Source organism: Rattus norvegicus, chromosome 5 (genome assembly GCF_021556685.1).
Source record: "Rattus norvegicus strain SHRSP/BbbUtx chromosome 5, alternate assembly SHRSP_T2T, whole genome shotgun sequence".
Taxonomy (NCBI): domain Eukaryota; kingdom Metazoa; phylum Chordata; class Mammalia; order Rodentia; family Muridae; genus Rattus; species Rattus norvegicus.
In genome coordinates, this window is record NC_141538.1 from 132,563,497 (window position 1) to 132,576,354 (window position 12,858).

General features: G+C 37.6%; 1 protein-coding gene across 2 annotated transcripts in view; it reads left to right on the forward strand.

Moving 5' to 3' along the window:
- Spata6 (spermatogenesis associated 6) overlaps positions 1-12,858 on the forward strand; it is an 83,303-nt gene that overhangs the window by 49,763 nt on the left and 20,682 nt on the right. For both annotated transcript variants that reach the window (NM_134392.2, XM_087660232.1), the window contains 2 exon segments: positions 1,664-1,704; positions 11,402-11,586. In NM_134392.2, coding sequence (NP_599219.2) covers positions 1,664-1,704; positions 11,402-11,586 — 226 coding nt within the window.

A 12,858-nucleotide genomic window follows, 5' to 3' on the forward strand; every position in this document is an offset into this window, starting at 1 on the left:
TTTCATTGTTTAATTATCATAGAAACTGTATGAAAGTTTAGAGACTTACTATTTCTCAAGTTTCTCCAGGTTTACAAAGCTTTTTTATTGTCTTCAACCTTGAGGGATTACCCTCTGATACATTTTATATCATTAATTGCCTGTACTTTTCCTGTCTAGCCTGCTCTTTTATGCTTCTGTTGTTGAACATTGTACAATGTAACTAAAATAGATTCAGAATTCTTTATGTCCATAGTCTATGATTTTTATCTTCTTTGTCTCCTGCATTTAGAGCTTAGTTGGCTCCTTATTGTTGGTGAACATGATTAAATGTGAACTTTGGGAAACTGAACATCAGAATATAAGCTGAATATGTAAAAAATGAGAGAAAAATATGAGACTGTCAAATTATGCTGACTTTATGAATGGTTTGTGAAAAGCAGAAGGCATATCAATGTGTTAATATGGGAACTGGTGGTATATATTAGTTGCCAGAGAAATGTTACCTCAGTCTTTAACACTTGTGTGTGTGTGTGTGTGTGTGTGTGTGTGTGTACACATGTGTGTGAATTAAACCATGACCTTGTTAGACTTTGATTTCTTCTGCTCTTTGTGGTCATATGTGTATTTGCTTGGAGAGGAGTGAGACTTAGACTATTTTTTTTTAATTTCGAAGAGTAGTTGAAGTAATTTGATTACTATTGATGGTAAGTTGCGACATTAACCTTGTGTGAAGTACATTAACATTTCACTGATATCTAGCATGGTTCAAGACACCAAGGAAACAAACATCTTGTGCTGTAAAAGAAGAAAACATACTGAATATAAACTATCTTGTGTCTTGACACCTGTAGATATTCTGGATAAAGCTGAGAAAATAAAATCTAGAAAGTTTACTAGAATAGGTGATGGAGAATAACCAATTAGGATTCTGACTTGCTCAGTGAAAGTCTAGCAATCTAACAGACTATAATACTTGAAGCTTGAGTCAAGTTGTGAGTTATTTAAGTACTATCCACGCACTCTAGGATGCCATTATTGAGGAGAGGTTTAGGATTTGATCTCAAAGCTACTATTTGGTATATACTGACCTCTCTCACAGGTTATGTAATGTATGTAAGTCTGGATTTTGATTCTGACATAGATAAGCATTGTTTCATCCTTTTGAAATGAGGACTGAATCAGAGATGGAGTATGTAACTTGACTGGAAAAAATGTATCTAAAGTGACAGAATTAGAAAATAAGCCCCAGCTTGCTTGAATTAAAATTTGATGTTGGAATTATTTAATTTTTTGCTTTTAATCATTAGTTAGCAATTTCAGTAATATACAACTTTTAGACAATGTTAAAAGAGATTAGACATCAGACAGATTTGGAATATTGACCTAAAAGTTTAAGGAGAATGATTGGGACCATAGAGTCAGTCTTGGATCTTAAAGGACTGAGTGACAGCCGGTCACCACCGAAGTCTGCATGTTGCATATGCCCTGCTGTAGACATAAGGAACATACCATGATTTATTGACTGCAATCTTACCTTACTATTTTTGGGCAGATTCATTGGTTTACCAAAAAGAATTATTCTTGTGTCTCTGTATAATAATAATTTTCTACTCTAATGAAGCCAATTTCTTGCTTTTCTGATGTTGACCATTGATCCTTTGTTCTGTACAATCTTTTGCAGATCATCCTCATCTTGGCTGCTGCAGAGCCAAGGACTACAAGGTGTGTTAAACCAGTTATATTAGGACAACTTCCCTGGCTTTCAGACAGCATAAGTCTATTTCTGCTATACAAAATCTAGTGGAAGTGATCATTTTCATTTTATAAGATGACATGAAAACAGTAATTGTCAGAGCATGGAATGCCATGGTTTTGGTTTCTGTGCCAAGGTGGTGTAGTGGGCCTTCACTGAGTGTCTTCCTACAGATATGATGTGGGCTTCATTATCTACTTGGACTAATTGTTGAAAGTGTGTGTGTGTGTATGTATGTGTGTGTGTTAGAGAGACAGACAGACAGACAGACAGACAAGAGATATTGAGGGAAGACCCCCATATGCATGTGTGCATGTGTATACAAGCATTGGCTTGTGTAATATGAGTATGTGTATTTAATGCATATGTGTAAAATATGTACTCACAGACACACATGTATTTGCCTATGTGATATGAGTATGTGTTTAATGCATTCATGTAATAAATTATATATATGTACACATATATATGTATTTATATAATATAATATATATATGTAGCATCTACATATACATGCACAGGAGAGATAGCATCATGTCTAATATCCTACATGGAAGAGTGAAGATTTCTTAGTTATCCTAAAGGCAGACTTTTGTCATTTCCTTTAATGTTACACAGTTTATAATTATATATTTATTTTCATCTTTGTTTACAATCTTCCCAATCAATATGTATTAGGATATTGTCCATTTTATTGATTTTGCTTTTTAATAATTGCTATTATTTATCATATTGCTATATAATAGGATATGTATTATATATATGTATATGTGTGTATAATGCAAATCGTGTGAGTAGATTGTTAAAACAAATATGGAAAGAACAGGATAAAATTTTATGACACTAATCTGGCTGTAAGTTGACTAGTTCATTTAAAGATAGATGTCAAGACACTTTTTCTAGTGTGTTCTTCTAAGAACTGTACCTCAGAGCAGCTTTAATCTCCTACCCTCCTCTAGATTCATAACTTTTAGGGATTCCCTTGGGGACAGTGAGTAGGGAGTAATTTCACAGGTGATTTCTCAACCCAGATTGGAGATTTTCATGGAAATGCATTTATTACATTGACTATGGAAAGAATAAAGGATTGTTTTTATGGACAAATAGTAGTTAGTTGATAAATACTCAAGTAGTAGAAAAATAAAGGATTTCATCAGGAAAAGAACTATGAAGTTTGGAGTGTTCCAGAGAGTATCTAGAAAAAGGAATTCTTTTTGAAGTGTCCCCTGGAGACATACAGGAAGAGAGAGACAAGTAAATCTTCAGAAGGAAAGCGACAGGAGGAGGCGTTGGAGTAAGTACAGTGTTCGTTGAGAAAAGAGAAGTTAGCGATGGCTTTGAGTGAATGGTTGTGCTGAGGGACAACTGCATTCTTCTTGAGGCTGCCACACACCTGTTATAGCCTCTGCCTCCTCCTTGACAGTTTCTAGATTTTCAGTCTTGATTTGATCTCTTGAACAAATTAGATTCTCCTTAACGTGGATGCTTACGAATCATCTCTGTTCGTAAGTACTCATTCTTTTAGTCGCATTTTTGTTCTACTGTTTACTCCATCCTTAACCAGTGTCTGCATTTTTCTCATGTGCAGTTGCACATGTCTTGTGTATAGTAGGTATTTATTTAATACATTGGTGCTCATTGGAGAAGACATCTTAAAAACATTTTGAGTATTTACAATGTTATTACAATTGCATAGGGAAAGTGGTTTGAAAGATGCTGAGCTGAACTGACATGTTCTGCAAAGAGTAGGATGATTTGAAACAATGGAGATTTATTTTCTATCATACATGGCTTTCGAGACACGCGGAATGTTAAACAGGTGAAAAGCAGATTGCTAGTTACCAGAACTGAGAGTTTTACATCTACACAAAACCCAGTGATTTACTTTATGATCACAGGAGTGTATGTATACAATTATTTGTTTCTTTAAAACCATATACTGTGATTTTCTTTTATTTTTTTACTTTAATTTTAAAAATTATTCATTTTACATCCCAATCATTACCCCTCTTTCTGGTCCTCCCATCTCACAGTTCCTCCACCTCCCCTTTTCCTCAGAGTGAGTGGAAGTCCCCCTGGGTATCCCCCTACCTTGGGACACCAAGTCTCTGTAGGGTTAGGTGCACCCTCTCCTTCTGAGGCCAAACAAGGGAGCCCAGCTAGAAGAACACATTCTGCAGACATACTTTGCTTTAGGGTTAGGAATAGTCCCCACTCCCGTTGTTCAGGACCCACATGAAGACCGAGCTGCATGTCTGTTACATATTAGAGGAGGGGACTAGGTCCAGCCTGTGTATGCTCTTTGGTTGGTGGTTCACCCTCTGAGAGCCCCTAAGGGTCCAGGCTAGTTGACTTTGTTAGTCTTCCTGCAGAGTTCCTATGCCCTTCAGAGCCCTTTATTCCCCCACCCTCACCCCAACCCCCACACACCCCTTTGGTCTTCCATAAGAGTCCCCAGTCTCCATTCAATGCTGTGGTTCTGCATCTGGTCTAGTTAGCTGCTGGATGGAGTCTCTCAGATGACAGCCATGCTGGACTCCTGACTGCAAGCATAACAATATCATTAATAGTGTCAGGGATTCATGTTTGCCCATAGGATGGGTCTCAAGTTGGGTTGGTCATTGCTGGTCATTCCCTCAGTCTCTGCTCTATCCCCTGTCCCTGCATTTCCTGTATAAAAGATAAAATCTAGGTGAAAAGTTTTGTGGGCAGATTTCTCTATTGGGGGTTCCTATCTGGCTACAGGAGGTGACCTCTTCAGGTTCCATATCTTTGCCTCTGTGAGGCTCAGCTAAGGTCACCCTATTAATTCTTGGGAGTCTCCCCTATCCGAGGTGGTATGTCCTCATGATGTCCCCCATGTGGACCAAAGGGAGAGAACTTTTGGAAGAGGGTATGGGGAGAGGTTTGAGGAGGGTTGAGCATCAGGTATGGAGAGAATGGCTGTAAGAATGAGTGATTTTTAGTTTTTAAATTAATGATGGTGCAATCTATTGTTTTTCCCTAAAGTGTATGTTAAATGTCTTAAAATTAATCTTGGTTGATTCTGCCAAGTTTCAATGCACACGTGCATGCACACAAAATATCTCAAACATTCCACCATGTCATCTCTATTCCTTTAACTATCTGCTTCAAATGAATGCTGCTCTCCTTATGATTACTTTGCAAGTATTTAGGGGAAATAAATTCTATGAGAATTTCAAACCTAAATAAACTAAATAAACTAATAGTAAACCAACTTACTGAAATTGAGAAGCAGCCCAATTTTTTTAAAAAAGGAAGAAAATAAAAGAAAAATATCGTGACTCCACATTATAAGAGAAAAGAACCTCCAAAGATACCATTCATGGACCTACCCTTAACGAATGTTCTGTTTCCCAGTGCGACTCCCTTGGAGAAAACTAATCTTTCACTTGTGAGTGGCTATCAATTGGAGAGAGTGTTAGGGTTAGAGATGGGGGTCATGTGTCCACTTCTTCATTTTATTTTTTTTTCATTCTTTTTTTTTCGGAGCTGGGGACCGAACCCAGGGCCTTGCGCTTCCTAGATAAGCGCTCTACCACTGAGCTAAATCCCAAGCCCCTCACTTCTTCATTTTAAAACCCCATCTGGTGCAGATTCATGCAGTCCCTGTGCATGCTGCCTTAGGCTCTGTGACTTCATGTGTGCACCAGCTTTGTTGAATCTAGAAGACCTTGACTCCTTGGTGGTCCTCTATCACTTCTTGCGCCTGCACTCCTTATCCTCCCTTTCTGCAGTTCCCTGAGCCATGAGGGGGGAAGGGTTGATGGGGAGATTACATTTAGCGCTGGAACGATGTCTGGCTGTGTATCTGCTCCTGTCTGCCGCAAGAGGAAGCTTTTCTGATGAGGATTGAGCAAGGTATCTAAGAGTATAGCAGGAAATCCTTAGGAATTATCTTACTGCCAAGTTCCTTTGGCAGAACAGCAGCAATTGGTCTTCCCCTAGTCCTTGACCTACTTAGTCTCAGGCACTTGGCCACCCAAGCAGTGCTGGGTAGGTATGAGGTCCATCTCAGGCACTGTGTCTTCAGTCATTTTAGATGTTGGTTGGGAACTCTCACCAGCTTTGTGCCACCACTGCACCAGCTTATCTTGTATACAGGTCGCCTGTGCAGACTGAAGGGCTCATGGCTAACCTTTCTTTACCTTTCTTCTCTGATAGCATGATGAGTTCAGGTAGGCAACAATGCAACTTCTCTGTGTTTTAGGTGTTGTTTTCAGGAAAACAGCTTTACTTGTCAGTCTGTGGGGAGCAACCAATAACCTTGGCAATGACTGGATTCTTTGAGGCTTCCCATAGGACCCCTTTGGCCAAGAACTCATTTATATTTAACCCATTCCCAGTCCTTTAAGCTTCATTTGGTTATGAAAGATGTCTAATTGGGGCTTTGTCTCCCCTTTCATTTGGTGATTTCATTTAGATCACCTTCATGTATATATATTTTACTATTACTGCAATGTTTCCATATGACCCCTCAAATGGCTCTTAGTTTTAGTGATCCCTACCAGTATTCCCTTATTTCTGCCTTTACCCTTCCTGTTACTCGTCTGATCCTCTCTTCTAGGTACCACCCCTGGCCATCTATAATTATCTGTTCCAATGGTTTTCAATTTGTGGGTCATGATCCCTTTATACGTCACATATCAGATATCCTGCACATTATAATTTTTTTTGCTAAGAATAGCAAAATTACAACTACGATATAGCAACAAAGTAATTTTATGGTTGGGGGTCACCACAATATGAAGAATTATATTAAAGAGTCACAGGATTAGGAAGGTTGAGATCAACTGATCTATTCTATTTCTTTCTTAGGATCCATTTTCTGCCTATCCCCAGTCCTTCTATACATACTCTATAGTCATATGGGTTATAGTTTGCTTATTAAAGCAAACACTTAACACTAACATCTACCACATGCAAGTGAATTCATGCCATGATTTTATTTCTGTCTACCTTATTGAGTGATTTTTTTCCAAGTTCCATACACTTACCTGCAAATATTATTTTCTGTTTTAATGGCTGAGTAAATGTACCATGGTTACTTTACCCATTCATTTGTTGACAGACACCTAGATTTTTCCAATTTCTGGCTATTATAAATAGAGCAGCAGTGAACATGATTGGACAAGTGTCTCTGTGGTAGGATGAGTGTCCTTTGGGTACATCCCCAAGAAAGGTACAGCTGGATCTTGAGGTAGATCGATTCTCATCTTCCTGAGGAACTGTCACACTGATTTTCATAGCGGCTGCACAGGTTTGCACTCCCAGCAGCAGTGGATGAGTGTTGCCCTTATTCCACATCCTTTCCAGCATGAGCTGTCACTGTTTTATTGATCTTGGCCATTCTGGCTAGTATAAGGTGAAATCTCAAAATAGGCTTGATTTGCATTTCTAACATAATGTGACATAGCATTCCTAACATAATTTCTAACGTAACAACTAAGGATGTTGAGCCTTTAAGTGCTGCTTAGCCATTTGTGTTTCCTCTTTCTGAGAATTCTCTGTTCCCCATTTTCAAATTCTTTTTGATGTCCAGCATATATCAATCAATCTTCAGTATTAGCCCCTATCAGATGTGCAGTCGGCACAAATCCTCCTTTACTATTGTTAGCTACTTTTTCCGAATCACAGGGTCCTTTGCTTTTCATTTTCATTGCTTTGCATTTATTAATTCATCTTCGTGCTAGTGTTAATAGCATTCTGTTCAGAAAGTATTTTCCTGTAGAGCAACCTCTTAACCTGACTTTTTTTTTAGTCTCTCTGTTTAATGGAAAAGCTTTAATGTTTTGTTTCTGTTTTAATGCTCAAATCATTTTTGCATCTTAACCTTATACCATTTTTAACTTTTTCTGACTTGTATCTCTTAATTTCTATTCTCAAAACAGTTCTTTCCTAACAACATCACTTTCTTCCTATAACTCCTCAGTTTCTAAAGTGTAAATGGCAAAATTTTATGTTTTATGTACAGAATTTATATCTTATGCACATATTTATATTAGAGCATGTGTGTATATCCATGTACACATGTGATTAGATATACATAACATCTATTATCTTACACCTTCTTGATGAGAACATTTAAAGTCTTAGCATTTTCACACATTTAACTGTAGTCACTATGTTGTACAATAGATCTTTGCACTTTTGGCCAAAGGCCTCCCCACTGTGGCCCTTGACAGTCTCCACTTTACACCTCCTTCTAGGAATTGTTTTTCAGATTCTACAGGTAAGTGAGGTCATAGTCATTTCTTTCTGTGTCTGGCTTATTTATCAAAACAACTTCTGGAATCATGCATTTAATTGCAAATAGCAGGGCTTCCTCACTTTTTAAGGTCACATAATATTCCATTATATTTATCACATTTTCTCATTTTTCATCTCTCGATGGACACAGATTGATTTCATATGAGCTCATTACTTCTTGAGAGCTGTTGCTAAATGCAGATAAGACCCAGGGCTGCTCATGTTTCTTCCCTGCTGTTTCCTTAGAGACATAAGCTTGGAAGTTATGTGGTCTATTTTCCAACCTATTTTAGGCAAGAGTTTTATTAAAAATTTTTGCTGCCGTTTTACATGAATCTTAACTTCTCTATCCCCAAATATCTGTTCCCTTGCTGCCTGCTCCCAAGGAATGCATAAATGAATATTTAGCTTTATGTTAGGGATAGTATATTAAAATACCAGTTCTGAATTGCTTAGGGTAATGCTATTTGTTGTACAAATAAGACTTTTAACTTCAGAGGCTAAATATAGTAGAGATTTACATTTTGATCATTTAACAACTAGAAGGTGCTTCTGAACTCCTGTTTCATCCTATGCATTAACCCATTTGTGGCTCTTCTTAATCTTTGACTTCACAGGTACCTGTGTAGGCATGGAGAAGGCTGTTTCTTAAGAGCCTGGTCTTGGAATGGGCACTTGTTTATGTTTGGTTGCCAAGAACTGACCACCGTGCCTCTCCTCAGGCAAAGGTTGCTCCTTAGCAATATCTACTCTGGAGGAGGACAAATGAGTTGTGATAGATGTCTAGTGGTTTCTGTGGTATTCTAGATTTGAACTTCTTTCCTGCCCCTTGACAAGGATTTTATGACTGAAACTGTCATGCTGGAAATAAAAATGGAACACAAGTGGAAATCATCTCTATTGTTGTTGGTATTCCATAGTAAGATGGATGTTCATAGCGTCCACCATCGAAGATGAGCGAGTTTGGTCCATAAGAAATGCCAGGGATAATATGCACAGTGCTTTGGTGTTATGCTCCTCACCCCCCCATTAATTCAAACGTTTTTAGGCTTATTTTATTTGGCATGTATTTTGCCTGTATGTGTACCATTTGCATGCTTTATGCTCATGAAGGTCAGAAGAGGGCATCAGACACTGTAGAATTGGAGGTCAGGGTATTTTAGACCTTCTATTTGGCTCCACTCTCAATTTTTCTACCAGCTTCTGATGGATTCTTTCTGAGGATTAAACTTCTATCACATGGGTCTTTGTACATCATGTAAAAACCAGACTATAGCAGTTAAAATACAAAGGATTTAACATGACCAAGAACTGTAAGGCATCTTGAGTACCTTCGGGTCTGCTTCTAATGAATCATTGGTGAAATTATGTCATTTAAAAATGAGCAGAGAATTGATTATTATCAATATTAAATAAATAGTCTACAGCATAAAAGCCTTATTTCATATGAAAAATTTAAATCTGGCTTGAACAAGCATATAACAAACTGAAAAAAGCCCATGAAAGTCTGTCAGTGCTGGCTATGTTTGGAATTCAACCAGATAATTTCAAATTTAGGACTTGAATCTATGATTCTAAAAGTCAGAGGCGAGCTCTCCAGGAGGCAGTTCACCTGTGAGGAAGCAAGCAGGCAAACAACAGCAAATTCCAAAATGTGAATCAAAACACACAATCAGAGAAGTAACCCAGTGTGCTGTTGGAATGAGAACAGCTAAAGCTCTCCTTCCCCGGGCAGCTCAAAGATGAGTTTAGCAATTTATAGTTGTTCATGTACATGAAACTTCCTCCTATAAACTCATACAAAATACCAGACAGTTATATTGTAGAATCATTAGCAAGGCATTACCAGTTTTCAAGTCTAATGAACACATGAAAATATCAGATATCATTAAGAGGGTTCTGCAGTCCTGGAAGATTGTGAACTTGGTTTAACAAACCACTACAAGAGTTATTTTACCATGGCAGCTAGAGAGACACCTGAGAAGGGAAGCTGAGGGGATCTTAGAGGATCATAGAGGAAGGTGCTATTTACACACTGAGGGTTTTATCGGTGTCTAAGATCTTTGCATCTATATACTTTACTGGGCTCAGAGTTGTCAACAGCTAATTCACTAGACGTCTTTCCCAACTGTATGCTCTGTTGATCTTAAGGGAAGCTTTTTAGGGCATAATGCAGAGGCGGGGAGGGGGGCACCACCTTGACAATAGTGTCTCTGAAAGTGAAAGGTTAAGTGATGATATTTATAGAGTTTGGAACATTTTAATGGGGGGCCTTTCAGTATGAGAATGTAACAACATTTTTATATAAAAGCTTAGGGTTAATAAACACAGAGGCTAGAGGCTTAGCAAGTCATAATAGTGGAGCAATAGAGAAGGTATTCATCAGTTCTGAGAAGGGAATTGCTTGTTCACACAAAGAGAAGAATCAGTATTGTTTTGAGAAGGGAACCCTTCTCAGGAGAAGTCATGTGGAATGAAGGTGGTTAAATCATATGGATGTAGGTCTTCTGGGCTCTCCTATTTCACTAAGTTAAATATTTTTTCTTTAACATGTTACACATCATTAGATTTGTTGAACTCAACATGACAAACTTTAGTTGTATCCGTTTCTTCAAATGATGTAACTTTGTGTTTTTATCTGAATGAAACTCTTATTGTGTATATGTACGACGATATCTCTCTTCACTTATCCGTCTGTTGATGGACAGATTCCCTAATGTGGCCATTGTATCTTCACATCCTTAGTATGATGCTCTCTTTACTGTGTTGTACCTGTCAACTGCTCCCTTTAAAATAAGTCCTTGTCATCTACTTCCATTCCACTCTAGCACTTCTGATCTCCTTTCTTGTTTTACTTTCTTTGGTGGAACTTAATACTTCTTGGAATGCTCCATGTTTTACATATGTTTCATGTTCTATGTTTATGTCTTAAAGCTACTTCTCCTTAATAGAATTCTACAAGTACCACAGTAGCTAAACTGAGCAACAATCTGTGGTTCATTCATATGTGCTCGTTATTTTACATACACCAATGTAGATAATTGTCCCACTCCTACTCAAAAGTGTTGAGTTAATGAAATTTTATCATGTTATGACTGTCTAAACCTGGCCTGGACAAGAACAATAGATATGCTTAAGTGGACAGAGGAAAGCCCAGGTGGCCCCAATCATACACAAAGAACTACAAGCAACTTAATATTGCTGAGAGTAGGAGAAATAGTTTTACTCACAGAAGAGCACACCAGTTGATTAGCCAGGGGTCAACAGACTGAGCAAGTTTTTTATGTATATTTCTCATTAAATAAAAATAAATAATTCAAAATTATATAAGTATATATGTATATATATATGTATATATACATGTATGTATAAATAGATACACATGTTTTTAAACAGGTTATCAGGTCACCACATGGGAGAGACTTCGAGGATCCCTTTGAAAGATGTGAGGACTATTTGAGCCCAAGGACATGCAGCAAGCCCCAGCATTCAGCAAGGACCTTACTAGTCCATTCAGCACCTTCAACAACTCCAAAGCATTGTGCAAGCCCTGTGCTAAACAGAGCCTCTCTCAGGGAAAGGTGAGTGCAGTTTCTGTTTCCCTCATCTTTCCATTTTGAGCAGAAAGATCATGGGTTCCAGCACAGCCTGCGCTATACCTATCATTTATTGAATATTCAGCACTACAGACAATACAGCATATTCATATGAAATGATTATAAAATTAGATTTTGATTTTGAGACTTAAATTTTTTGTTTCAAGTATATTATATATTGTGCTAGTATTTCTCACTAGCACAATTTACTTGACATGAACTTGTTAGCCAGCTCTGGCTCTTTATTTCTTAATTAGTTAATATAATTTATTAAAGGTGAAAAACTGAGTGTGATAGGTTGTTTTAGTAGACCCCCTGGTGATTTATTGTAATTGGTTTGCCTTTAAGTATACAAATAGTCTACACTGAATTTTCTGATTAGTCTCAATGGTAAAACACGCATTGTTGTATGTGGTGGTATCTGGCTTCTCATTTACCTCCTGCCAGCCACGAAGAAGAATTTAAATCATGGGAAGAGTCAAGCTTTCTAAGAATGTTTGCATCCCAATCAGAAGGATTCTTGTATGTGGGCATGGGAAAAAAAGCCCACCCCTTTACATAAAACTATTCTTTTCTCATTAAAATCATTTAGGCTATTTTTCTTTTTTTACATAAAAACTGAAACAAAAGAGATAAAATTTTAACACCTTGACTCACATCCCACGTTTATGTATGGCATAAAAAAGTAGCCACTCAATTCTTAAAACATATTAAGTTCATTCATCAACAAATACTTAATTATCTGTAGAGACTCTATCAATAGTCCAGCTGAAAACAGCTATTTTGAACAAGATTCTGACAGCTGTACTAAAACACCCTGCTCTGAACAGATACATTTATCTGTTTCCTCATCAACTTTGTAAGCATTTGGACTGAGGGAGGGGGAAGGGAGAGGGAGGTAACATGAGTATGTGTGTGATACTGGACACTTGATACTGACATACAGAATATTTTTAATTTAAATTTGTTTTTTGAGGATTTCGTGCTTGAGTGCTATATTTACAGCATTCTCCTATCCTCCCTCCTTACAAGTCCCTGTTGTAGTAAATATTTCATCTTAAATTGGGGTTTCTACTCCACCTTTGCACATTCAGTTCCCAGATAAAAGACACACAACTTTTATATTTATACTAAGCCTTAATCAACAATAAAGCTGGGCAGCTATCTACCCTCTAAGCTATTACTTTCTGTTTCCCCATCAATAACCCTGAGTTATAACTAGGCATTTCCATCTGGGCCACTCCTCATGGTCATGTT